Raw genomic sequence first — 25,518 nt, 5'->3', positions numbered from 1 at the left:
CGTCGTCTATTTGGTTTTATAACAATAGTTGATTGAAGTGACAGTTTAGATGACCTCTTGTGTGTTTTTAAATATTATATTTTCATTTCTTTGTTGTGTGACTTGTTGCTCACATGTGTTGTATCAGTTTTGTGAATAACATTGCTCATTTATGTACTGGCCATCTGTCCCACTTGAAACAAAAGCAGCGTCCCTCACAACAACACAACAACTATTCCTGCGATGAGTTTAGTTTACACACAACAACAAACATTTGAAAACACACGTATTTTTTGTTTTAATAATGACCCAAGAATGTGAAATGATCCACAAAGTTTATCAAGAGTTACTTTAATTGTCTATTTACCCTCATTTTACGTTAGAACGTGCTCTTTGTTGTGAGACTTGTTGTTATGGGTTTGTGAATAACATTGTTCCCATTTAGGTATGGACCATATGTCACACTTGAAATGTTAAAAAAGCACTGCTTCCTTCACAACAACACAAACGCTATTCCTGTGATGAGTTGTTGTTTAATTTTCTCACAACAACATAGAACACTCAGTAGTTGCGGTTTTGTTCTTACCACACAACAGATGTGTGTGCACTTTACAAAGCACCTAAACATACATTTGAAAAACACATCTGTCATAAATAATGACTCGAAATTACGAGTTTATCAAGAGTTACTTTCATAACTACAACGCCAATTATCCACTACACTGTTTCTGTATGACTGATCAACAGTGTGACTACTTTGAAAGAAACACTATGGTCCCAGCCTACAAATGGAAATCCTACAGACTTCATAAAAACAAATGACATGTTATGTAAAGATGCCCTTACAAAAAACCATACCATGAATATTGTATTCTCATCATTTGACTTGTGTTTCAAAAATGATAATTCCCTCTCATATTTCGCAAATGCAATATCAGTCAAAATCTCGCAGTTCATTTTAAAACCGTTTCTAAATATATTATTTTTAACTCCTGCAATTCCTTGTCAACATGCTGCTGTAGCATAACAATTGCCCAAATTGGAATAAATCTGTTTTTTATGATTAATATCTTTATTAATACTAACACACTTCTGTTATATACACCATTTCCATATTTATGTTCTAATTATGTGTTATAGTAATGTTTTCCAAAGCCTGCAGTCTTTGTGATTTTATTCAAAGTGCCGATCAGTTTTATTAATGAATCAAAGTCAATATCACGTTTGTCTCAGTGGGATTTACAGATAAACAAACATAGATGACGACGGTGTAAAAGATTATTACAATGACTAGAAAATTATAAACGCCATAATGGAACATGAAATATCAAAAATATATATATAAACAAATACATCACAAATATAATAAAACAATAACATAAAATGTAGGACTAAGGAGGACAAACAGAAAACTGGTTAATCTGAAACCAGCGCTAACTATAGGCTTTAATAATAACGAAGGTCTTCAACACACTCTACACACTTTATTGATCCTACATGTATTCGTTACAGCAGCATGTAGAAAATAAACAAATCTAAAATAGTTAATAAAAGAGAACTAAAAAGTTAACCTTGAAAGATAAAATGCGGTAAATAAACATATATATATATATATATATATAATCGTCTGATCACAGCTAGATCAGAAACGTGGTTTATTTCCAGGTAGGTTGACGCGTACGAGGAGTTAGACTTTGTGTCGTGGTGCCTACATAAAAGTATTTTTTCTTTGTTGAAAAACACAGATAAATAATTATTTTAAAAACACTGTCTAACATTAGAAAAAAGAAAGCAGTATTTAGATCTGGATATTACCTTGAATGTAACGGCTAGCCCTGGTTAGAAAAGCTGGCAATGCGAACGGCTAACCAAACTGTTGTTGTTTGTAAATCTAAACATTGCACCATTGACTTACACACGTTTTAAATCGGGATGAAACGCGTATTTGTATTGCTTATAGAAGTTGTTTATGTGTATGAGCAATGGTTCTGAGCGTCGTCTATTTGGTTTTATAACAATAGTTGATTGAAGTGACAGTTTAGATGACCTCTTGTGTGTTTCAATATTATATTTACATTTCGTTGGTGTGTGACTTGTTGCTCACATGTCAGATATGTGGTATCAGCTTTGTGAATAACATTGTTCCCATTTATGTACTGACCATCTGTCCCACTTGAACAAAAGCAGTATTTAGATCTGGACCTTCTCTCCTCTCAGGGGTTCTTTCTGCTGCCACACATTCCCAGCTTCCCTGAGAGATGTCCACCCCTGACCCCCCGATGGGAGGGACCCCTCGTCCGGGACCCTCCCCAGGACCGGGGCCATCTCCGGGAGGCATGATGGGTCCGAGCCCCGGCCCCTCTCCAGGCTCCACCCACAGCATGATGGGACCCAGCCCGGGGCCCCCAGGATCCGGACACCCCCACCCGGCACAGGGGCCCTCGGGATATCCTCAGGAGAACATGCACCAGATGCACAAAGTACGAAAGCTTTTATTGCTTTATTTAAGGTTGAAAATATTCAGCATTAATTTTCCTTAGAAGTTAATATAAATATATATATATACCGTATATACCGTATATATATATATATATATATATATATACCGTATGTAAATATAATAAATGGTACTGCAAATGTGTATTTAATTACAGAACGTAAGTAAAGGTAATACACTTCATTCCACCACTACAAAATACCCACAGTCAGTGAGCAGAAGGCAGACACATACACACACACACACACACATACACACACACACACACACACACACACAGAGTTGGAACAAGTACTCAGATCCTTTATCAAAGTAAAAGTAGAAATACTACAAGTGAAAGTCCTCATTCAAAATGTTACTTGAGTAAAAGAACAAGTTTTATACTCAAAAGTGAAAGTATTGAGTATGCTGATTGGCTTTTAACAGAATTATACTGTTATTAGAGGTGTTATATCTGTATATCGCGCTTTGAGACCTAATATCTTCTTAGATTTGGGTTTCGTTATATCGTATGTGTTGCTTTTTCCTCGCTTCCGAAGTCATTTTACGATAGATTAGTTCTGTAATATTCTATATTCAGCTTTCGGTTTAATGTACCGTATGTAAATATAACAAGTAGTACCGCAAATGTGTACTTAATTACAGAACATGAGTAAAGCTAATGCACTTAATTCCACCACTTAAAAAAACGTAAATGCAGCTTCACTTGAAAATATGTTTATTTATTAAAATTCTCCGTTTTGTTTTTAGCAGCCAATGGAAGCCATGCATGAGAAAGGAATGCCCGACGACCCCCGCTACGCCCAGATGAAGGGCATGAGCATGAGGCCAGGGGTGCACAGCGGCATGGGACCCCCTCCAAGCCCCATGGACCAACACTCCCAAGGTAACATCTCATAATGACCCACTTCACATACTTATGATTCAGATGCAAGGCTTTTATTGCCATGTGTGCATACTGTAGCTACAGTGCAGATATATCAGTGACAATCTGAGCTCACAGGCTCCTCCAACAGAGCAACACGATGAAACAGATACAATAGTGCAAGGAGAGTCTATACACAAGTCATTGGAATATGACACATTAGATAAATGAAATGACTGGATAGTGTTTATGGATGATAAGCTGCCTTCATCAGATATTGTGCTTCCTGTGATCTGAATATTGCACCAGTCCATATTCATATATATTAGGGCTGTCAGTCGATTAAAATAGTTAATCGCTAATTAATCGCACATTTTTTATCTGTTCTAAATGTACCTTAGAGGAATATTTTTCAAGTTTTTAATACTCTTATCAACATGAGTGGACAAATATGCTTTATGCTAATGTTTATTATCATTTGAACAATGACAACAATTCTCATGAATATTAAACAGAACAACCTGTGTGTGTGTGTGTGTGTGTGTGTGTGTGTGTGTGTGTGTGTGTGTGTGTGTGTGTGTGTGTGTGTGTGTGTGTGTGTGTGTGTGTGTGTGTGTGTGTGTGTGTGTGTGTGTGTGTGTGTGTGTGTGTGTGTGTGTGTGTGTGTGTGTGTGTGTGTGTGTGTGTGTGTGTGTGTGTGTGTGTGTGTGTGTGTGTGTGTGTGTGTGTGTGTGTGTGTGTGTGTGTGTGTGTGTGTGTGTGTGTGTGTGTGTGTGTGTGTGTGTGTGGGGTCTGGCTTCCGGCTTCCTGCATAAAGTGCTCGGCGCAGTTGTGGCGAAATGTCGCTCCTCTGTTTTCATTTAAACAGCTCCTTATATCTGTTAGCGCAGCTAGCTAGCACCAGATGCTAACAACAACAATGCAAGTAAGGTCTCTCGGGCCACACATACACACACCCACCCGGTCCTCCAGATGGCCAGTCGGTGCCTGCCGGTGAGCGAGGAAGTGTGGTCTGCCACAAGCGGGCAGCAGGAGCGGGGCAGTCAGCATCAGCTTGTAGATGGTATTTTAAACTCGATGCGTTCTGAAACTACGGGGCGGCGAGGAAAACAAATACACATGCGTTAATCGCGTTAAAATAATTAGTGGCGTTAATTTTTTTTTGCGTTATTAACGCGTTAACTTGACAGCCCTAATATTTATATATCTTTGTGCTGCAGTGTGAAGGTCGCTGGTTTCAATCCTCAGATTTCTAGAGTAATGAATATCATACAAATGTAGCGACACTAAAAAAAAAAACCGGATCTGTCTGTCCCTGAAAAGCTCCACACAGGAAGAGCAGCTAACTCTGACACACACAGACCTGAAGAGTGTGTTTTGTGGACCCATCCAGCCGGTTTCTCTTCTTGTGTTGCTCATGAGCAGACAGCAGCGGGAGGGGGTTTCCCCTTTCAGAAAACAACAAACGAAGCTGCCTGAACAAAACACACAGTCAGCGAGCGGAGGGAAGAGATACAGAAGAAGATCCTTTACTGTAGTGAAAGTAGAAATACTACAAATGAAAGTCCTCATTCAAAATGTTACTTAAGTAAAAGAACACAATCATTTTAAAAGTGAAAGTATGCAGTTTGGCTTTTGACAGAATTATACTGTTATTAGAGGAGTTATATTTTTGTATCGCGCTTTGAGTATCGTTACATCGTATGTGTTGCTTTCCCCTAAGGCCAGCAAAGTGATGTCATTTTCTTAACTTAACAACCTGTTCTTAACTTAACACACTCAGGCATTAAGTGTCATGTTTAAATATGATGTGACGGCACCACAAGTCAACCCATCAATATCAATATTGGACATAATTTGATTATTTTCATACCCATGATGCATCTGTCCTCTGTCCCCCAGGTTACCCCTCTCCATTGGGCGGTTCAGACCACGCCCCCAGCCCAGTCCCATCTAACGGCCCCCCCTCTGGTCCCATGATGCCCGGCGGCCCCCCCGGCCCCATGGAGGGCGGCGGGGACCAGAACCAGGGGATGGGTCAGCCGAACCGTGGCGCTCCTCAGGGTCCAGTGGGTCCAGGGGGTCCAGGGGGTGTCGTGGGAGGACCAGGAGGACCAGTTGGACCAGGTGGAGCTGGAGGCCCGGCCCCCTTCAACCAGAACCAGCTGCACCAGCTCCGGGCTCAGATCATGGCGTACAAGATGCTGGCCCGCTCCCAGCCGCTGCCCGACCACCTGCAGATGGCCGTGCAGGGCAAGAGGCCCATGCCCGGGATGCAGCAGCCCAACATGCCCAACATGGCCCCGTCTGCTGGGCCCGGAGGACCAGGAGCCGGACCAGCACCCGCAAACTACAACAGACCTCACGGTGAGTGGCGTCAGGAAAATATATATTTCTCTTCTTCATGTCTCTTCTACATCAACATGTGTCCCCTCTTCTTCATGTCTCTTCTACATCAACATGTGTCCCCTCTTCTTCATGTCTCTTCTACATCAACATGTGTCCCCTCTTCTTCATGACTCTTCTACATCAACATGTGTCCCCTCTTCTTCATGTCTCTTCTACATCAACATGTGTCCCCTCTTCTTCTGGTCTCTTCTACATCAACATGTGTCCCCTCTTCTTCATGTCTCTTCCACATCAACATGTGTCCCCTCTTCTTCTGGTCTCTTCTACATCAACATGTGTCCCCTCTTCTTCATGTCTCTTCTACATCAACATGTGTCCCCTCTTCTTCATGTCTCTTCTACATCAACATGTGTCCTCTCTTCTTCATGTCTCTTCTACATCAACATGTGTCCCCTCTTCTTCATGTCTCTTCTACATCAACATGTGTCCCCTCTTCTTCATGTCTCCTCTACATCAACATATGTCCCCTCTTCTTCATGTCTCTTCTACATCAACATATGTCCCCTCTTCTTCATGTCTCTTCTACATCAACATGTGTCCTCTCTTCTTCATGTCTCTTCTACATCAACATGTGTCCCCTCTTCTTCATGTCTCTTCTACATCAACATATGTCCCCTCTTCTTCATGTCTCTTCTACATCAACATGTGTCCCCTCTTCTCCATGTCTCTTCTACATCAACATGTGTCCCCTCTTCTCCATGTCTCTTCTACATCAACATATGTCCCCTCTTCTACATGTCTCTTCTACATCAACATGTGTCCCCTCTGTGGAAAGAGACTCTGAAAGTTTCAGGAACAAAGATTCTCTCTCTTTTTGATCCATTTCTATAAAAACCTGTCTGAAAATGAGCTGATCAGATTTTGGCCACTTTATGATGTCATTACGATGTTTTGTCTTGTGTAACCATTAGCCAATCAGCAACCAAGGTAACCCCCCCCCCCCCCACCTTATCACCTGAATCTCCTCTAGAGCACCATTGAGTTCTTTGTAACCAAATGTCTCTCAGAGGGGCGTGGGGAGGGGCTCCTTATTTTCATCTAAAGTAACAGACAGAGAATCAGCACTTTGGAAACAGGGCTGAAACAGAGGGGATTATGGGTAATGCTGCCATGATCTGTTTGGTGTTTCAGCCAATCAGAGACAGGCTCTGTATATATCTGAGACAGACCTTTCAGACCTTTAAAACCAATGTCTGATTAAATACATGTTTTGGGGAAATGTAATAGTTAGGCTTGGATTTAGGATATTTTAAGTTTCAGAACCGAATGATATTCCTTCTTTCAATCCATACCTGTATATTCATTGTCATTAGCTACTGTGTATTTGTTGGCAATTCAAAAGGGACTTACCTGTTTTTAATAAGGGCTCAAAATTGAAACAAAGAAAGCAGAATGTTATCGCTCAGCAGAGACACCTGGTGGCTGGAGATGAATGTGTTATTTATTAGCTGTCTTATTGTTACTAAGGACTGTAGACATGAATTTGTTGTTGTTTTAGGCATGGTGGGTCCTAACATGGTGCCTCCTGGACCTGCAGGAGTTCCCCCCGGTATGCAGGGCCCCCCCACCAACGGACCCCCTAAATCCTGGCCTGAAGGTAAGAACTTGATTTTGATTCTCACTTAATAACACCTTTCAACAAAAAACTAGCATGCTTCCAGTTCTGTGCGGCGGCTAGTTTAGCTAGCAGTGGGTTCAACTTGCGAAACACCTAAGAACCAGTTTGCTTTTCTGCTAATCAGCCAAGAGAAGCCATCGTGACTTATTCGTTTTCATCGCTGCAGCTCCAGTGAGACATTAACAACCATGATTGTCTGGGATGGAGACAGAGGGTGTTTCTCAATGTCGAGTACGCTTGCTTGGTAGCACATGTCTTCCGAGTCACTTGCTTTAGAAGCGAGGCAAGAATACTTCCTGGCATTTGGAAAACAAAGAGTGGAACAGGCGAGCAAGTGTGCAGGTGTGCGTCATATGAGAGGCCCCGCCTTACATTTTCGCCACAGATTTGGGGAAATTGGTCCGTGCGCAAAGCATTGTGGGGATTTTAAGACCGCGGAGTCTACACGTGCAGCCTCGAAAGTTCTCCGAACGAAGTACGCCGGGCTCGGTAGAATTCCAAGTATGCTGGACATTGGAACAGCACTTCGGCGGCACTCAATGACGTAGTATGCTTGAAATAGTGGCTCTGGAGCAGCCTTCCTCAAGATTGAGAAACACCCACAGACCTAGTTCCCATGCAAAGTACCTAATGACTCCTCACCAACTTTTAGCTTACCCTCCCCGGAGTCATATTTACCCATAAATGCATATATTTTTTTCAGTTTTAATTGACCATTTCTGGCAATATAACCTGTAAAATAAAGAGTTGAATGATGAAGTTCTCTCTTACTGTGTGGGTGATGTTAGCCTAGCCACCGAAGCCAGTCTGACTTGCCAACAATACGATTTAGAGCCACAACCGCTGAAGTAGAAACCGGCCCCTCAACCCTCGGTGGAAAATGGGTAAAAGTCAGCGCTTCATGTTCATGTTCCCCTTCAGCCAGTCTAACCCTCTGCTTCCTCTCTTCAGGGCCGATGGTGAATGCTGCCGCTCCCTCTAACCCCCCTCAGAAGCTGATCCCCCCCCAGCCCACCGGCAGACCCTCGCCCGCCCCGCCTTGCGTCCCCCCCGCTGCCTCCCCGGTGATGCCCCTTCAGACCCACAGCCCCGGGCAGCCCAACCAGCCGCCCCCCATGATGCTCCACCAGAAGCAGAACCGCATCACTCCCATCCAGAAGCCCCGCGGGCTGGACCCGGTGGAGATCCTGCAGGAGAGAGAGTACAGGTGGGGGGCGTCCTAAACACAGGAGTATAGTAGCTTTAATGCGCATCAGAGAGGGTACAAATACTCACATCCTTTACTCAAGTAGAAGTACAGATACTCGTGTTTAAAAATACTCTGGTAAAAGTAGAAGTACTGACTAAACTTCTTTCCTCAAGTAAAAGTAAAGAGAACTTTGAAATGTACTTCAGTAAAAAGTACCCATAACTAGCAGCTGTTTTAAAGAGTACCTGACCTCCCTTTATATTAATAGAACAATAATGTCATTGTTAGCTAATGAATGTTTCCATGCTGAACAACGGCAACATGACAACGTTTCCATTGGTCCCTCTTCTTTAGAGAAGACCAGGAAATGATGGATACACGGATCCTGTTCAAATCAATAGGCACGCAATGACTCTAAAGAATAATGATCACGCATCAAACACACATTCAGACTAAAGGAACCAGCTGTTTGGAAAATGAGAGAAGTAGAAAGTACAGGTATTTGGGTTCAACATGTAAGAAGTAGAAAGTACAGGTGTTTGTGTTCAACATGTAAGAAGTAGAAAGTACATATATTTGTGTTCAACATGTAAGAAGTAGAAAGTACAGGTATTTGTGTTCAACATGTGAGAAGTAGAAAGTACAGGTATTTGAGTTCAACATGTAGAAGTAGAAAGTACAGGTATTTGAGTTCAACATGTAAGAAGTAGAAAGTACAGGTATTTGAGTTCAACATGTAAGAAGTAGAAAGTACAGGTATTTGAGTTCAACATGTAAGAAGTAGAAAGTACAGGTATTTGAGTTCAACATGTAAGAAGTAGAAAGTACAGGTATTTGTGTTCAACATGTAAGAAGTAGAAAGTACAGGTATTTGAGTTCAACATGTAAGAAGTAGAAAGTACAGGTATTTGAGTTCAACATGTAAGAAGTAGAAAGTACAGGTATTTGAGTTCAACATGTAAGAAGTAGAAAGTACAGGTATTTGAGTTCAACATGTAAGAAGTAGAAAGTACAGGTATTTGTGTTCAAATGTAAGAAGTAGAAAGTACAGGTATTTGTGTTCAACATGTAAGAAGTAGAAAGTACAGGTATTTGAGTTCAACATGTACGAAGTAGAAAGTACAGGTATTTGAGTTCAACATGTAAGAAGTAGAAAGTACAGGTATTTGGGTTCAACAGTAAGAAGTAGAAAGTACAGGTATTTGGGTTCAACATGTAAGAAGTAGAAGTTCAGGTATTTGGGTTCAACATGTGAGAAGTAGAAAGTTCAGGTATTTGAGTCAACATGTAAGAAGTAGAAAGTTCAGGTATTTGGTTCAACATGTGAGAAGTAGAAAGTACAGGTATTTGAGTTCAAACATGCTAAGAAGTAGAAAGTACAGCTATTTGAGTTCAACATGTGAGAAGTAGAAAGTACAGGTATTTGAGTTCAACATGTAAGAAGTAGAAAGTAACAGGTATTTGAGTTCAACATGTAAGAAGTAGAAAGTACAGGTATTTGAGTTTCAACATGTAAGAAGTAGAAAGTACAGGTATTTGAGTTCAACATGTAAGAAGTAGAAAGTTCAGGTATTTGGGTTCACATGTGAGAAGTAGAAGATATTTACAGGTATTTGGTTCAACATTAAGAGTAGAAAGTACAGGTATTTGAGTTCAACATGTAAGAAGTAGAAAGTACAGGTATTTGAGTTCAACATGTAAGAAGTAGAAAGTTCAGGTATTTGAGTTCAACATGTGAGAAGTAGAAAGTTCAGGTATTTGAGTTCAACATGTAAGAAGTCAAAGTAAAAAGTGGTCAGAAAAAGAAATAGTGGAGTAAAGTACTGATACCATAAAAATGTACTGGAGTGCAGTAACGAAGTATTTGTACTCCACTGCTTTCCACCTCTGCATCGTATGTTTGAGTGTGTTGCTGATACCTTTTTAATGTGTTCTCCAGGCTTCAGTCTCGCATTGCTCACCGGATCCAGGAGCTGGAGAACCTTCCGGGTTCTCTGGCCGGAGATCTGAGAACCAAAGCCACCATCGAGCTGAAGGCCCTGAGGCTGCTCAACTTCCAGAGACAGGTAAACGCTTCAGGAAACGCTCAAATATAGATTATATTTAACCCCTCATTGTGTTCCTAGTAGAATAAATAAAGGGTTCGTTATGTCTGCCTTTTTGCAACTGGCTCTGGAACTGACTTCATAAATATCTAATTAAAACTAAAACACCACTCTATATATTGTTATATTTTATACATGTTGTATTTTGTAGTACAATGTGGACTGTATAAATATTCATATTTAATCTTGTTTGTACTCTAACTTTTTATGACTATTTATTTGATTTTGTCTTAAGTGATATTTATGATCCTATTTTATTTAACCAAAAATATGTTTGTATAAATTATTTAAACTTTTTATTTCACCTTCTTACTTTAACTTCTTTGTGTTCATTTTTTATTCCATTTTGTTTATTTTATTTTATTGGACATTATTACTTTTATTATTCTGATGGTTCAATTTTTTTAAATTTATTATTCATTGTTTTGAATGTCATTTTAAAATGTAAAAAATATATATATTTCCCGTGGAATAAGTAACACTCCTGACCCTGGTGTTATTGTCCTGCAGCTGCGCCAGGAGGTGGTGGTCTGCATGCGTCGAGACACGGCGCTGGAAACCGCTCTGAACGCTAAAGCCTACAAACGCAGCAAACGGCAGTCTCTGCGTGAAGCTCGCATCACCGAGAAGCTGGAGAAACAGCAGAAGATCGAACAGGAGCGCAAACGCCGGCAGAAACACCAGGTACAAAAGAAAACACTCAACTGTGAGGGAAACGATATGTCAGCGCATGTCACAGCCGAAGAGACACATAACAGCTGTTCATGTCCTCCGCTGATGACTCCTCTACTTCATGTGTCTTTGATTGTTTTTGCATTTGATACTTGTGGTTTTGTAATAATATATTGTTCTAAATTGTTTCTTTATTGAATTTTATTATCAAAGTCAACTTTAATGTCAATTTTTCTGTGTGATTGTAAGGCAAGTTTATTTATACTGCACATTTCAACACAAGGCAATTCAAAGTGCTTTACAAAAATGAAAGACATTAATAGCATTTAAGAAACATATTATGAAATGATATCTAAAAACACTTATTTAAAAGCAATGATATCAAATGGCATTTCAAAACACATGAATCACAGTTACAGTTCAGTGTGAGCTACACACATCTGAACAAAACCCCCTTTGGAAAATCACAATCTGCCCCCCTTTGGTATCCTTTTTAGTTTTTCGCCGAAACTATTCCTGTTTTTTATTTTTAAATGCACACACTTGAAGGTGGGGTATGTCATTTATTTCAGAAACACTTGTTATATTCCATGGAATGCTCTTAACATCCCGACAGCAATGAATATATTAAATGCTTTGACAATAAATACATAATAAAATGTAATCAGTGGAAGCCGTGGCGCTGTAAAAAGCTCGACCAATCATCTGAGCCGGCTAAAGTAACTGGATGGCCTACCTGCCTGTCAGCCTTCCATCAGGGCACAAACGTATCTCGTGCCCTCATTGGTCATGTGCGCGTTCGTGTGTGTTGGAGGAGGAGCTCTGTGAGGAAGTGGCAGATTTTTTCCGGTTGTGTATTTTCAAATTCTAGCGCACTCGAGCTGGGGTCTCCATTCTTACCTACCCTACCTTTAAGTTTACTTTGTCTTTCCAGGACTTTTTTGGTATCCTCCGTGAACCAGGGTCTTGAAACCAAAACTAATTCCTGTACCTCATGGTACCTTTTTAGTTTTCGCCAAAGCTATTCCTCTTTTCTTTAAATGCACATTAGTTACGTTTAAGTTGTCTTTTCTAGGACTTTTTTGGTATCCTCCGCGAACCAGGGCCTTGAAATCAAAACGGCACACGTAGGGGACTTTAACCCCAACAATGACTTTACCTACGGGGGGACTCAACAAGGCAATTCAAAGTGCTTTACAACAACGAAAGACATTAAGAAAATGGCAAGATAATAAAAGTTACGGTGCAGTTTAAGATGTATCAATTAAAAGCAGCGGCAAAAAGAAAAGTCTTCAGCCTGGATTTAAAAGTAGTCAGAGTTGCAGCGGACCTGCAGGTTTCTGGGAGGTTGTTCCAGATATTTGGAGCATAATAACTGAACGCTGCTTCTCCATGTTTATGTACAGACAGAGAGATCGAAATAACGTTTCCAACAATCCCAAATACAATAACCTAAATATATAAATATGTATATCCTCTATGTATACAATCAACAGACACATATGCACACATTGAGATAAAACACACAATCAATACAAAATAACAAATTAACGCTTTGGCAATATTGTTCAGCTGACAGTCATGCCAATAAAGCACGTTGTGATAGAATGACTGGCAGATATTCTAGAATCTTAAAGATGTTTGTCTTTGTTTTTGCCGTTGTCAGGAATACCTCAACAGCATCCTGCAGCACGCCAAGGACTTCAAGGAGTATCACCGCTCCATCACAGCCAAGATCCAGAAGGCAACGAAGGCCGTGGCCACGTACCACGCCAACACGGAGCGCGAGCAGAAGAAGGAGAACGAGCGCATCGAGAAGGAGAGGATGAGGAGGCTCATGGTGAGACTCGGAGCTAATGACGGGAGAGGGAGGGAGATGCATTATCCCGCCTTCCTGTCAATCAGCATTCTCTGTTAAGGCTGCACTCGTGTGGAGCTCCAAAGCCTGTTGTTAGCCTCTCTGCATGTTTTAAAAAAATGTGATTATCTTGTTGTTTTTTAAATATTATAGCTTGCAGGGTTTAGCCAGGGAAACGGGGGCGCTAGGCCTTCGTTCAAAGATGCAGATTTTCCCCGTGAAATGTTAAAGTGATGCCAGTGTTTGCCACAGACTGTAAAATCACTCCAGAAATATGAAAATGGTGTCAAGTAGAGCGTCAGATGGCTTTGTCTCTACGGAGCTCGTTGTTGTTTACATCCGCGGCGACATCTTGTATACAGGCGTCATGTTCTTGACATAATCAGCGCCACACCTAATGCTATGTCTTTCTAGAAAACCCCCTGGCTTGTTTTTAGGGTGACTTTGTAGAATCTGCAAATGGATACAAGCCTCTCATTTAGAGCACTGCTTATTAATGTAACTGTTAATTACATAATAAATACAGTTTATTTAGAAGATAGACAACTTAATAAGCACTTTGAATTTACTGCACTTTTCCTGTCCTTTTTCAATTATCTTTTTTAAATAGTTATCCTGTTTTGTGAGCCACTTATGTTTCATTTTTTATGATTTTATTAGAAGCTGCTGGGAGTCCCAGCAGCTTCTACTGAAGCCAGTCCCCAACTCCGGGGACTTTGGGCGGCAGTATACGCCGTGAAGTGGTTTGCGGCCTGCCAGTAAACCCAAAGCAGCAGAAGAAGAAGAAGTGACGTCAGCGGCTCATTTGCGTAATCCTCCCTCAGGGAACTTATTCCGGTGTGAACGCGATCGGCTCTTAGTTCCTGGGAACTAAGTACGGCAAAGTACTTGGTCTGAAAGCGGCCAAGAACACCGTACAATTTGTTAAATATTCTGAGAGGTCAAGCAACAGAACATGATACAAACACAAACATACCATCATGGAGAAGACAATTAAAGTGGACACAAATGATAGGGACAGGTTATTCGGGGGAAACAATCCGGTGATGCTTTACTCTTCTAACACTGAACCCCTCTCTGTGGCTCTTCGTCAGGCTGAGGATGAGGAGGGGTACCGTAAGCTGATCGATCAGAAGAAGGACAAGCGGCTGGCCTACCTGCTGCAGCAGACGGACGAGTACGTGGCCAACCTCACGGACCTGGTGCGCGCTCACAAGGCCGTGCAGGCGCTCAAAGAGAAAAAGAAGAAGAAGAAGAAAAAGAAGGTACGATTTAGGAGACTGTGTGAGGCATTTCTCCAGCAGTTTGAATCGCACATGGACTTACATCTTGGTTTCCTCATATTTTCAGAAGCCAGAGCCTACGGAGGGAGGTGGTCTGGGACCAGATGGAGAGGTGAGTCTGAAATGGGTTATTACTTCATTTTGTTATGTTATCATAGACTTTTCTTTAAATGTCCTTGCTACTTTTTAGTAAGTTAAGATTGTTTTAGTTTAATTAAAGGTCACCTATCATGCTATTTTTAGGCAACAGCATCGGTCTCAGATATATAAAACTATATAAAAAAACATGTCTATGAAGTGTTTTGCTCAAAATACCAAACAGATCACCCATTCTAGCCACGCCTCATATCCCTCTATTTCACTTCCTGTTTCAAAAGTGCTGATTTGGGGTATAAAGCTTTTAAAAAATAAAAAATTGATAAAAAAGGAGGGGTCTGAGCTCATGCGGGACCCGGCAGCTACTGTCTAAACTAAATGCTGCCGTGATGAAATGCCATATCATGGATTATCAAGGATTCTCTCTGAAACAGTCTGGAGCTCAAAGGCTTTCTCTCTTGCCGGTTATACCACAAGCTGAGTTCCTTTTTACTTCCTGCTTCTTCACACACATGCTCTCCAGTACAGGTTAGCTCTGAGTGTTAGCGATGCTAATGTAAACAAAGACCATATTACGTCCAAAACAGTCGGGCATTGTTTCTGATAGCAACGTTTCTGATTGGCCCGAGGGTCCACATTTCAGATATTACGTCATATCGGACGCAAATCTGGATCAGCTCCGTTGTTCCCCGTTTTTAGAGATTTGGGTACGGAGGAAAAGAGAGAGGGTTTTATTTTCTAACGCTGCGTGAGTTCCCTGACGCACCGGGGACACATGTTTATGTATAAAAGACATCACAAAGTGCATTTTACATGATGGGAGACCTTTAAGTAAGATGATGAATGAATTTTAGTCCTTTCTTGGTCAATAAAAATGTCTAACTATCTAAGTTTTAATAGAGGAAAACTACAATCTTCGTCCTTTAAAGCCACTTTGCTTTTTGGGGTCTTGCCTTTCCTGTAGTGTGTTTTTTTTATACAGGTTTATGTGCATGCGAAGGCTAAGATCCCAAAGTTCCTTCCAGAGGGAGTTTCTCTACTTCGCTGTTTTTATTTATTGCAGCATTAATGCTTTTCCTTCCTCTCTTCTCGTAGCCGTAGTAAGAAAATATTTTTTTAGTTTAAATTGATGTCTGGGAATTGTAGCTGTTTCTACAAAATGTAACTATATAATTTTTTATAAAGGAAAACTACAATACAAGTCATTTTAAAGAGGCCCCATTTAGCTTTTGGTGGTTTTCCCTTTCCATATAGTGTTGTATAGGTTGTTGTGAAAGTAAATGGTCTCCAAAGCCTACAATCCAGGTGTTCCCCTCCAGAGGGACTTTCTCAAAACAACATTGAACCTGATGTGGATTGTTAATGTGCTTTATTTTCTTCCTCTCGCAGCCGTTGGATGAGACCAGTCAGATGAGCGACCTGCCGGTGAAGGTCATCCATACCGACAGCGGGAAGATCCTGGTGGGCATCGAGGCTCCGAAGTCCGGGCAGCTGGAGACCTGGCTGGAGATGAACCCAGGGTCAGTGCACCATAATGCTCATTTAATAGCCATAGTGGGATGTAATGAAGTACATTTACTCAAGAACTGTGCTTAATGTATATTTTCAGATACTTTATCTGAGTTTTTTTCATTTTCTGGTACTTTATATTAATACTCTGAGGACACCACAGACTGTGGATGCTTTTAAAAAAAGGCCTAAAAATGCATCTTTTTAGAATAGCCTTTTACTAGATCTTTAAGTGTGTGTGTGTGTGTGTGTGTGTGTGTGTGTGTGTGTGTGTGTGTGTGTGTGTGTGTGTGTGTGTGTGTGTGTGTGTGTGTGTGTGTGTGTGTGTGTGGTGTGTGTGTGTGTGTGTGTGTGTGTGTGTGTGTGTGTGTGTGTGTGTGTGTGTGTGTGTGTGTGTGTGTGTGTGTGTGTGTGTGTGTGTGTGTGTGTGTGTGTGTGTGTGTGTGTGTGTGTGTGTGTGTGTGTGTGTGTGTGTGTGTGTGTGTGTGTGTGTGTGTGTGTGTGTGTGTTGACTTGGTTGACTTGGTTGACTTTATCATATATATCTTTTTGTTGTTGTTTTGTTTCAATCCTTTCACTCTGTAGCACTTTCAGTTTTGTTCACATGAAAAGTGCGCTTATAAATTAAATGTATTATTACTCAAGTACAGTGGCGTATTTATATGTACAAAAGTGGTGGGGCACAAACAACTTAGATGTCTATATATAAGCTTCTGCAGTGAGGTTTATGGCTGGTGACGCACTGATTCTTCAGGTTTACAAATATTATATTGTAGTTTTTACAGTCACCGTTCACTTAGACAGTGAGAGGGAGGGGCAGGATCGGGTTTTGTCCCACATGGCTCTAAACAGCTCAATAGGCACACACTGTAGACACTAATTAGAAGAACACAGACTAAAACAGCAATGTACAGATGATTAAACATGATATATATTTTTCTTTTTTTTGGTAATCATTATTTTTAATACTTTCTGCTGACACTAGGTGGGGCTGTGCCTGCCCCTAATGACCAGTCGCCACTGATCAAGTACAATTCAGAAGCCAATATTGCACTTTAGCAGCAGTATATCAAGTAATTAGCTATTTTCACCTAAAAAATGTTGTTCCTTGTGTTGCAGATACGAAATTGCGCCGCGTTCAGACAGTGAAGAGAGCGGCTCAGAAGACGAGTACGAAGACGAGGTATGGGACACGTTGATCTCTACGTTAAAACCAAATGCCCACCTGTCATTTCCTGCACACAGTTTCCTGATCTCCCTTTATTTCCATCACAGGGAGAAGAAGAGGAGCAGCCTCACACCTCTGTGACTCCAGTAGTCGTCGTCGTCGCTCCAGTAGTGGTAGTGGCACCTGTAGAGACGAAGAAGATCCCCCACCCCGACAGTGATGAAGTCAATGAAACGGACGTCCTGCACATCATCGAGTAAGATTTTGGTGTTAATAGATCCTCCTGTCATAGAGTGGTGCGTTGGAGATGTACCTTTTGTAGGCCGATCCAGAAGTTAGCATCTCCTTGGTTCTCTCCACAAAAAGCTTTTGGGGTTTTTGCAGGATATAATCTGTGTCAAACAAATGATTGTGATTCGTAAATGTTGTGTTCAGCAGGATAATCTCCACATTTGAACACCACTTTATGATTTCTGTAGTAAAAAGCTAACGTTGGGCTATAAAGGAACTACAGCACGGTCACATGACTTCACGTCACCACCGCTAAGCTAAAGGTGGCTAATGTTGGGCTATCAAGGAACTACAGCACGGTCACATGACTTCACGTCACCACCGCTAAGCTAAAGGTGGCTAATGTTGGGCTATAAAGGAACTACAGCACGGTCACATGACTTCACGTCACCACCGCTAAGGCTAAAGGTGGCTAATGTTGGGCTATAAGGAACTACAGCACGGTCACATGACTTCACGTCACCACCGCTAAGCTAAAGGTGGCTAATGTTGGGCTATAAAGGAACTACAGCACGGTCACATGACTTCACGTCACCACCGCCTAAGCTAAAGGCGGCTAATGTTGGGCTATAAAGGAACTACAGCACGGTCACATGACTTCACGTCACCACCGCTAAGCTAAAGGTGGCTAATGTTGGGCTATAAAGGAACTACAGCACGGTCACATGACTTCACGTCACCACCGCTAAGCTAAAGGCGGCTAATGTTGGGCTATAAAGGAACTACAGCACGGTCACATGACTTCACGTCACCAACCGCTAAGCTAAAGGTGGCTAATGTTGGGCTATAAAGGAAACTACAGCACGGTCACATGACTTCACGTCACCACCGCTAAGCTAAAGGGCGGCTATGTTGGCTATAAAGGAACTACAGCACGGTCACATGACTTCACGTCACCACCGCTAAGCTAAAGGTGGCTAATGTTGGGCTATAAAGGAAACTACAGCACGGTCACATGACTTCACGTCACCACCGCTAAGCTAAGGTGGCTAATGTTGGGCTATAAAGGAACTACAGCACGGTCACATGACTTCACGTCACCACCGCTAAGCTAAAGGCGGCTAATGTTTGGGCTATAAAGGAACTACCTCACGGTCACATGACTTCACGTCACCACCGCTAAGTAAGGTGGCTAATGTTGGGCTATAAAGGAACTACAGCACGGTCACATGACTTCACGTCACCACCGCTAAGCTAAAGGTGGCTAATGTTGGGCTATAAAGGAACTCACAAGCACGGTCAACATGACTTCACGTCACCACCGCTAAGTAAATAATAGTGGCTATGTTGTGGGCTATAAAGGACTACAGCACGGTCACATGACTTCACGTCACCACCGCTAAGCTAAAGGTGGCTAATGTTGGGCTATAAAGGAACTACAGCACGGTCACATGACTTCACGTCACCACCGCTAAGCTAAAGGTGGCTATGTTGGGCTATAAGGAACTACAGCACGGTCACATGACTTCAACGTCCCACCGCTAAGTCTAAAGGCGGCTAATGTTGGGGCTATAAGGAACTACAGCACGGGTCACATGACTTCACGTCACCACCGCTAAGCTAAAGGTGGCTAATAGTTGGGCTATAAAGGAACTACAGCACGGTCACATGACTTCACGTCACCCACAGCTAAGCTAAAGGTGGCTAATGTTGGGCTATAAGGAACTACAGCACGGTCACATGACTTCACGTCACCACCGCTAAGCTAAAGGCGGCTACTGTTGGACTTGATGACGTTTAGTCGTCTCATTTAGACACTTGTTAGCAACCACCATTTTTTTATTTTATGTCGTAGAACAAAACGTTAAAATCTCTTCAGCTTGTTGTAACCGCAGACCTTATTCTCAGGCAACATATTCACAAATATGTTGCCTTTGTGACGAGAAAACAGAAAGTGCTAATCTTTCTGTGTTTGAGGACCGATTCCTGCAGCACTCTATAACTCTAATAATATGTTGGCTATTGCTTTCCCATTGTTTCTTGCAAATTCTCATTATATTTTGTCCTGTCTTTCGTCCTCCTCCAGACACGCTAAGCAGGATGTGGATGATGAGTACGGTACAGCCGCCAGCTTTGAACGCGGCCTGCAGTCTTATTACGCTGTGGCTCACGCCGTCACTGAGAGGGTGGATAAACAGTCATCGCTGCTCATCAACGGACTGCTCAAGCAATACCAGGTACACGGCCTAAAGAGAATATATATAGACATTTATTAGGATGAACCCCTTGAGATGCACCGTCTCGTTGTTCAAGGGTGACCCGACAAAAGCAACGTCTCACAGACATACATTAACGCAATAACAGAAAGCAAAACATGACAAACAAGGACAAACCACGTACCGTCTGTTAAGTACAATTAATTAAGTAATACATACAATCATTACAATTTGATAGACGGTAGTGTGAGATGATAATTCTTAAACATACCCAATGATGCAGTGGATCTAATAGCAGTCTGTTGGGGCTTTAAACATCAACGCTCTTCTGCCAATAGATTGTTTTGCAGAGGGGACAGAGAAATAAATCTGGACAGTGTCTAACTTGACGAGTAAGGTTCAAAAGACTGCTTTAAATAAGGATGGAACAATCTTATGGTAGATTTACTGAGCTATGGTCGGATTGGGTTTCCTTTATTCGCCAGAAACGGCCACATTTCATAGACTTAACAAACTACTAATGAGCTGATAACCAGTTCTATCACCAAGAGAAAAAGGCTGCTTGGTCTATTTACCAAAATATTGTTATGTTCTCGTTAGGCTGCTCGATTATGGCAAAAATCATAATCTCGATTATTTGGGTCAATAATTGTAATTGCGATTATTAAATGCGATTATTCATTGACTTTGAAAACATCTATTTATTTGAGAGAAAAAAATGTGAACCGTTTGTTTTTAACAGTTGATTACCTTGAACTTTAAGTTTAATTCAACTGAAAAACCAAAAAAAAACAATAAAAGAATTATCGTTTTATTTCGATTGTTTTCGTAAGCCATAATCGCGATTTTTAAAATACGATTAATTGAGCAGCCCTACGTTAGTTTGACTGGTATTACACCTGCAGGGTCGTCCCTCACTAAGTCAATGATGCCTCTGTTACGAAACATCCCTTCTGTTATCGTATAAAGTTCATGAACATTGTATGAGATTCAAAGGTTTTATCGTCACAAAGCTACAGTGTAGAAATGGGAACGCAATTCTTCTGACCTGAGCTCCTCCAACATCCATCCATCCATCCATCCATCTTCTCCCGCTTATCCGTGGTCGGGTCGCGGGGGTAGCAGTTCCAGCAGAGAGCCCCAAACTTTCTTTTCCCTGGCGACATCAACAATGCAACGTGTATATAATAAAATAAAAAGTAGTGCAAAAAGTGTTGATATAAAGAACTACATAAAATGAGACGGGGAGGGTTTCAATGTATACTGTTCGCTTATTGCAAATGTTGACTACTCCCTGTAACTGCCAGTCTATTTCATTGCAACTGGTGACATGTTCTCAAGTGTCTTCTTAATAAAGAATTGTAAAAATGATGATGATGATGATGAAGGAGTCAGACGGTAGTGTTTGGTGTTGATGTATCTGACTGTGACTCCTCTCCGCTCAGGTTAAAGGCTTGGAGTGGCTGGTGTCTCTCTACAACAACAACTTGAACGGTATCCTGGCCGATGAGATGGGTTTGGGGAAAACCATCCAGACCATCGGCCTCATCACTTACCTCATGGAGAACAAGCGCCTCAACGGGCCCTTCCTCATCATCGTCCCTCTCTCGTAAGACTCCTCACCTCCCTGCAGCGCTACATGTGCAAAATGAAATATGAAATCCTCATGTTCTCACGTTTCTGTTGTGTCTTTTGTTTCAGAACTTTATCAAACTGGGTCTACGAGTTTGATAAGTGGGCCCCATCTGTCGTGAAAGTGTCCTACAAGGTGAGAGAAAACGACTTCTGTATTGTTGTGAGTCACTTTTTGTCGTGTAGTGCTTTATCTAAGCATTATTACGCAAAACTAGGAAAAGAGACGATTAATAAATGAGGGAAATAGTTTCAACAGATTGAAAACCTGAAGCTGTTTCAGGGTGTCTTTTTGCTCCCATCACATTTTACTTAAAGGGGACCTATCATGCAAAATGCACTTGTTGATGTCTTTCATAGGAAGATCAGAGGTTCATATAAAGTCCCGCGGCAAATCACCTGCAGCATCAACCCTAAATATGTTAGTAGTTAATAGAGTATAATAGAGCTGTAGTTCCTTTATAGCCTCACGTTAGCTTTGTACTTAAAAAAATCATAAAGTGGTTTTAATATGTGGAGATTATCTTGCTGAACAGTACATGTAAGTATCATAAATGGAAGTCAATGGAAAAATCCCATTGGCTTTTGTCGAGGGAACCAAGGAGGTGTTAAAGGGGACCTATCATGCAAAATGCACTTCTTGATGTCTTTTATACATACAGACGTGTCCCCGGTGTGTCGGGGAACTCACGCAGCGTCAGGAAATAAAACCCTCTCTCTTTTCCTCCGTATCTAAATCTCTAAAAACGGGAAAACGGAGCTGATCCAGATTTGCGTCCGATATAACGTAATATCTGAAATGTGGACCCACGGCCCAATCAGAAACGTTGCTATCAGAAACAATGCCCGACTGTTTTGGACGTAATATGGTCGGTGTTTACATTAGCATCGCTAACACTCAGAGCTAACCTGTACTGGAGAGCATGTGTGTGAAGAAGCAGGAAGTAAAAGGAACTCACCTTGTGGTATAACCGGCAAGAGAGAAAGCCTTTGAGCTCCAAACTGTTTCAGAGAGAATCCTTGATAATCCATGATATGGCGTTTCATCACGGCAGCATTTAGTTTAGACAGTAGCTGCCGGGTCCCGCATGAGCTCCTCCTTTTTATTTTTTTAAGCTTTATACCCAAATCAGCACTTTTGAAACAGGAAGTGAAATAGAGGGATATGAGGCATGGCTAGAATGGGAGATCTGTTTGGTATTTTGAGCAAAACACTTCATAGACATGATTTTTATATATCTGAGACCCATGCTATTGTCTAAAAATAGCATGATGAGTGACCTTTAACTTTTTTCTAATTGTTTTTAATGTGAAATGATCCTCTATGAACAAGTAGAGAGAACTAAACAATATATTTTCGGCAATATAATTTAGTTTTAACGATATTTAAAAAATAAATACAAACACCAGTTGAATTTTTCATTATTACTTTTTTAACGTTTTATTTGACTAAAATTGGAACCTATTTATTCTTACACTTATATTTATTAGTGTAAAATAGTCTTTGGGCCTCATGGGGGTTTAAAGCCGAGGTCAATAATATGGTGTGTGTGCAGTTCTGTTGTTGAACATGAATTACAATAATTGCTGTTCTTCCTCAGGGCTCTCCTGTTGCTCGCCGTGCGTTCCTTCCCATCCTGCGCAGCGGCAAGTTCAACGTGCTGCTCACCACCTACGAGTACATCATCAAAGACAAGCAGGTGCTCGCTAAGGTAAGGAAGCATCCCTCAGATTCAGATAGTCATTCATGCATCAGTCTTTTATTTATTGTTTAAGTTAAGATAGTACTTTATTGATCCAAATTTGGGAATTGTTTGCGTTGCAGCAGCAAAAAAAAGACATGGCGTTGTACAATACAAATTAAAAAGACTAGAAATAAACATTCCAAAATGTAAACATCTCAATTGAAACTGTCAGGGAATCATTTCCATACATGTTTACCTTTCGCCCTCTGACGCAGCTGACCAACATCTCCCTTAAGGACGGGCTGCCCTAGTATTTTGTTGTTGTTACCAGTTTGTGACCGGGCAGCTCTCGGTCACATAGTTATTGTTGTGGGACACCTGGAACACATCCTTCTCGGGGTGGAGATGACCCCGAGCCATAAGCGACAACAAATGTGATTCAGTGTCCTCAGCTGTTTAGTCTCTCTATTGAAGAATGTAGATTATTAATAATAGTAATAATGGGTTTCATTTATAAAGCACTTCATATTTGACTTCAAATCCCGAAGTGCTACAAGCAGTGAGCATGAACAGTATAAAAACATTACACAACACGGTAGAATTAATAAAAAGCAAGAACAAACAATGAAAATAAAAGGTCTAGGGAAAGGCTCTTTTGAAAAGATGGGTTTTGAGGCCTTTTTTTAAAAGCCTCCACGGTCTGTGGTGCTCTCACGTGGTCGGGGAGAGCGTTCCAGAGACTGGGGGCAGCCGAGCAGAAGGCCCGGTCTCCCATAGTACGGAGCTTAGTCCTGGGGGGTTTGAGGAAGTTGGAGTTGCTGGAGCAGGTGTTCCGCAAGGACATATTACACTCTGAACAAGTTAAAACCTGGAGCTACAGGAGGGCTCTTCAGAATTGATTGTGGCATCTCAACCGTGTGGTCAACCCGTGGCCCGTGACTTGTCTTGTGAATTCTCCGGCCGAAGCTCCAAATAAACCGTCAGTGTTTGCCATCAGAGCTCCAGCTCTCCTCGTGTCTCTCTGAGTCCTGACTCCATCAAAGCTCTAGCTCTCCTCGTGTCTCTCTGAGTCCTGACTCCATCAAAGCTCCAGCTCTCCTGTGGTCTCTCTGAGTCCTGACTCCATCAAGCTCAGCTCTCCTCGTGTCTCTCTGAGTCCTGACTCCATCAGAGCTCCAGGCTCTCCTCGTTCTCTCTGAGTCCTGACTCCATCAAAGCTCCAGCTCTCCTCCTGTCTCTCTGAGTCCTGACTCCATCAGAGCTCCAGCTCTCCTCGTGTCTCTCTGAGTCCTGACTCCATCAAAAGATCAGCTCTTCCTCGTGTCTCTCTGAGTCCTGAACTCCATCAAGCTTCCACTCTCCTCGTGTCTCTCTGAGTCCTGACTCCATCAAAGCTCCAGCTCTCTCGTGTCTCTCTGAGTCCTGACTCCATCAAGCTCCAGCTCTCCTCGTGTCTCTCTGAGTCCTGACTCCATCAAAGCTCCAGCTCTCCTCGTGTCTCTCTGAAGGTCCTGACTCCATCAAAGCTCCAGCTCTCCTCGTGTCTCTCTGAGTCCTGACTCCATCAAAGCTCCAAGCTCTCCTTCGTGTCTCTGAGTCCTGACTCCATCAAAGCTCCAGCTCTCCTCGTGTCTCTCTGAGTCCTGACTCCATCAAGCCTCCAACTCTCCTCGGTGTCTGAGTCCTGATCCTGCATTCCATCAAGCTCCAGCTCTCCTCGTGTCTTCTGAGTCCTGACTCCATCAAGCTCCAGCTCTCCTCGTGTCTCTCTGAGTCCTGACTCCATCAAAGCTCCAGCTCTCCATCGTGTCTCTCTGAGTCCTGACTCCATCAAAGCTCCAGCTCTCCTCGTGTCTCTCTAGTCCTGACTCCATCAAAGCTCCAGCTCTCTCGTGTCTCTCTGAGTCCTGACTCCATCAAAGCTCCAGCTCTCCTCGTGTCTCTCTGAGTCCTGACTCCATCAAAGCTCCAGCTCTCCTCGTGTCTCTCTGAGTCCTGACTCCATCAGAGCTTCCAGCTCTCCTCGTGCTCTCTGAGTCCTGACTCCATCAAAGCTCCCAGCTCTCCTCGGTCTCTCTGAGTCCTGACTCCATCAAAGCTCCAGCTCTCCTCGTGTCTTCTCTGAGTCCTGACTCCATCAAAGCTCCAGTCTCTCCTTCGTGTCTCTCTGAGTCCTGACCTCCATCAAAGCTCCAGCTCTCCTCGTGTCTCTCTGAGTCCTGACTCCATCAAAGCTCCAGCTCTCCTCGTGGTCTCTCTGAGTCCTGACTCCATCAAAGCTCCAGCTCTCCTCGTGTCTCTGAGTCCTGACTCCATCAAAGCTCCAGCTCTCCTCGTGTCTCTGAGTCCTGACTCCATCAGAGCTCCAGCTCTCCTCGTGTCTCTCTGAGTCCTTACTCCATCAAAGCTCCAGCTCTCCTCGTGTCTCTCTGAGTCCTGACTCCATCAAAGCTCCAGCTCTCCTGTGTCTCTCTGAGTCCTGACTCCATCAAGCTCCAGCTCTCCT

General features: G+C 42.3%; 1 protein-coding gene across 1 annotated transcript in view; it reads left to right on the top strand.

The window, feature by feature from the left end:
• smarca4a (SWI/SNF related, matrix associated, actin dependent regulator of chromatin, subfamily a, member 4a) overlaps nt 1–25,518 on the top strand; it is a 51,325-nt gene that overhangs the window by 1,040 nt on the left and 24,767 nt on the right. Inside the window, 17 exon segments of the mRNA XM_034211237.1 lie at nt 2,197–2,459; nt 3,227–3,362; nt 5,244–5,708; nt 7,249–7,347; nt 8,320–8,575; nt 10,497–10,623; nt 11,173–11,346; nt 13,001–13,174; nt 14,287–14,457; nt 14,543–14,587; nt 15,961–16,091; nt 17,200–17,263; nt 17,356–17,504; nt 19,566–19,716; nt 21,141–21,304; nt 21,397–21,463; nt 22,929–23,039. Of these exon segments, the coding sequence (XP_034067128.1) occupies nt 2,238–2,459; nt 3,227–3,362; nt 5,244–5,708; nt 7,249–7,347; nt 8,320–8,575; nt 10,497–10,623; nt 11,173–11,346; nt 13,001–13,174; nt 14,287–14,457; nt 14,543–14,587; nt 15,961–16,091; nt 17,200–17,263; nt 17,356–17,504; nt 19,566–19,716; nt 21,141–21,304; nt 21,397–21,463; nt 22,929–23,039 (2,706 nt within the window). The 5' untranslated portion in view covers nt 2,197–2,237.

Source organism: Gymnodraco acuticeps, unplaced genomic scaffold, assembly GCF_902827175.1.
Source record: "Gymnodraco acuticeps unplaced genomic scaffold, fGymAcu1.1, whole genome shotgun sequence".
In the NCBI taxonomy this organism is placed as follows: domain Eukaryota; kingdom Metazoa; phylum Chordata; class Actinopteri; order Perciformes; family Bathydraconidae; genus Gymnodraco; species Gymnodraco acuticeps.
Note: the sequence above shows the minus strand (reverse complement) of the source record. Positions and strands in the feature narration are given on the sequence as shown.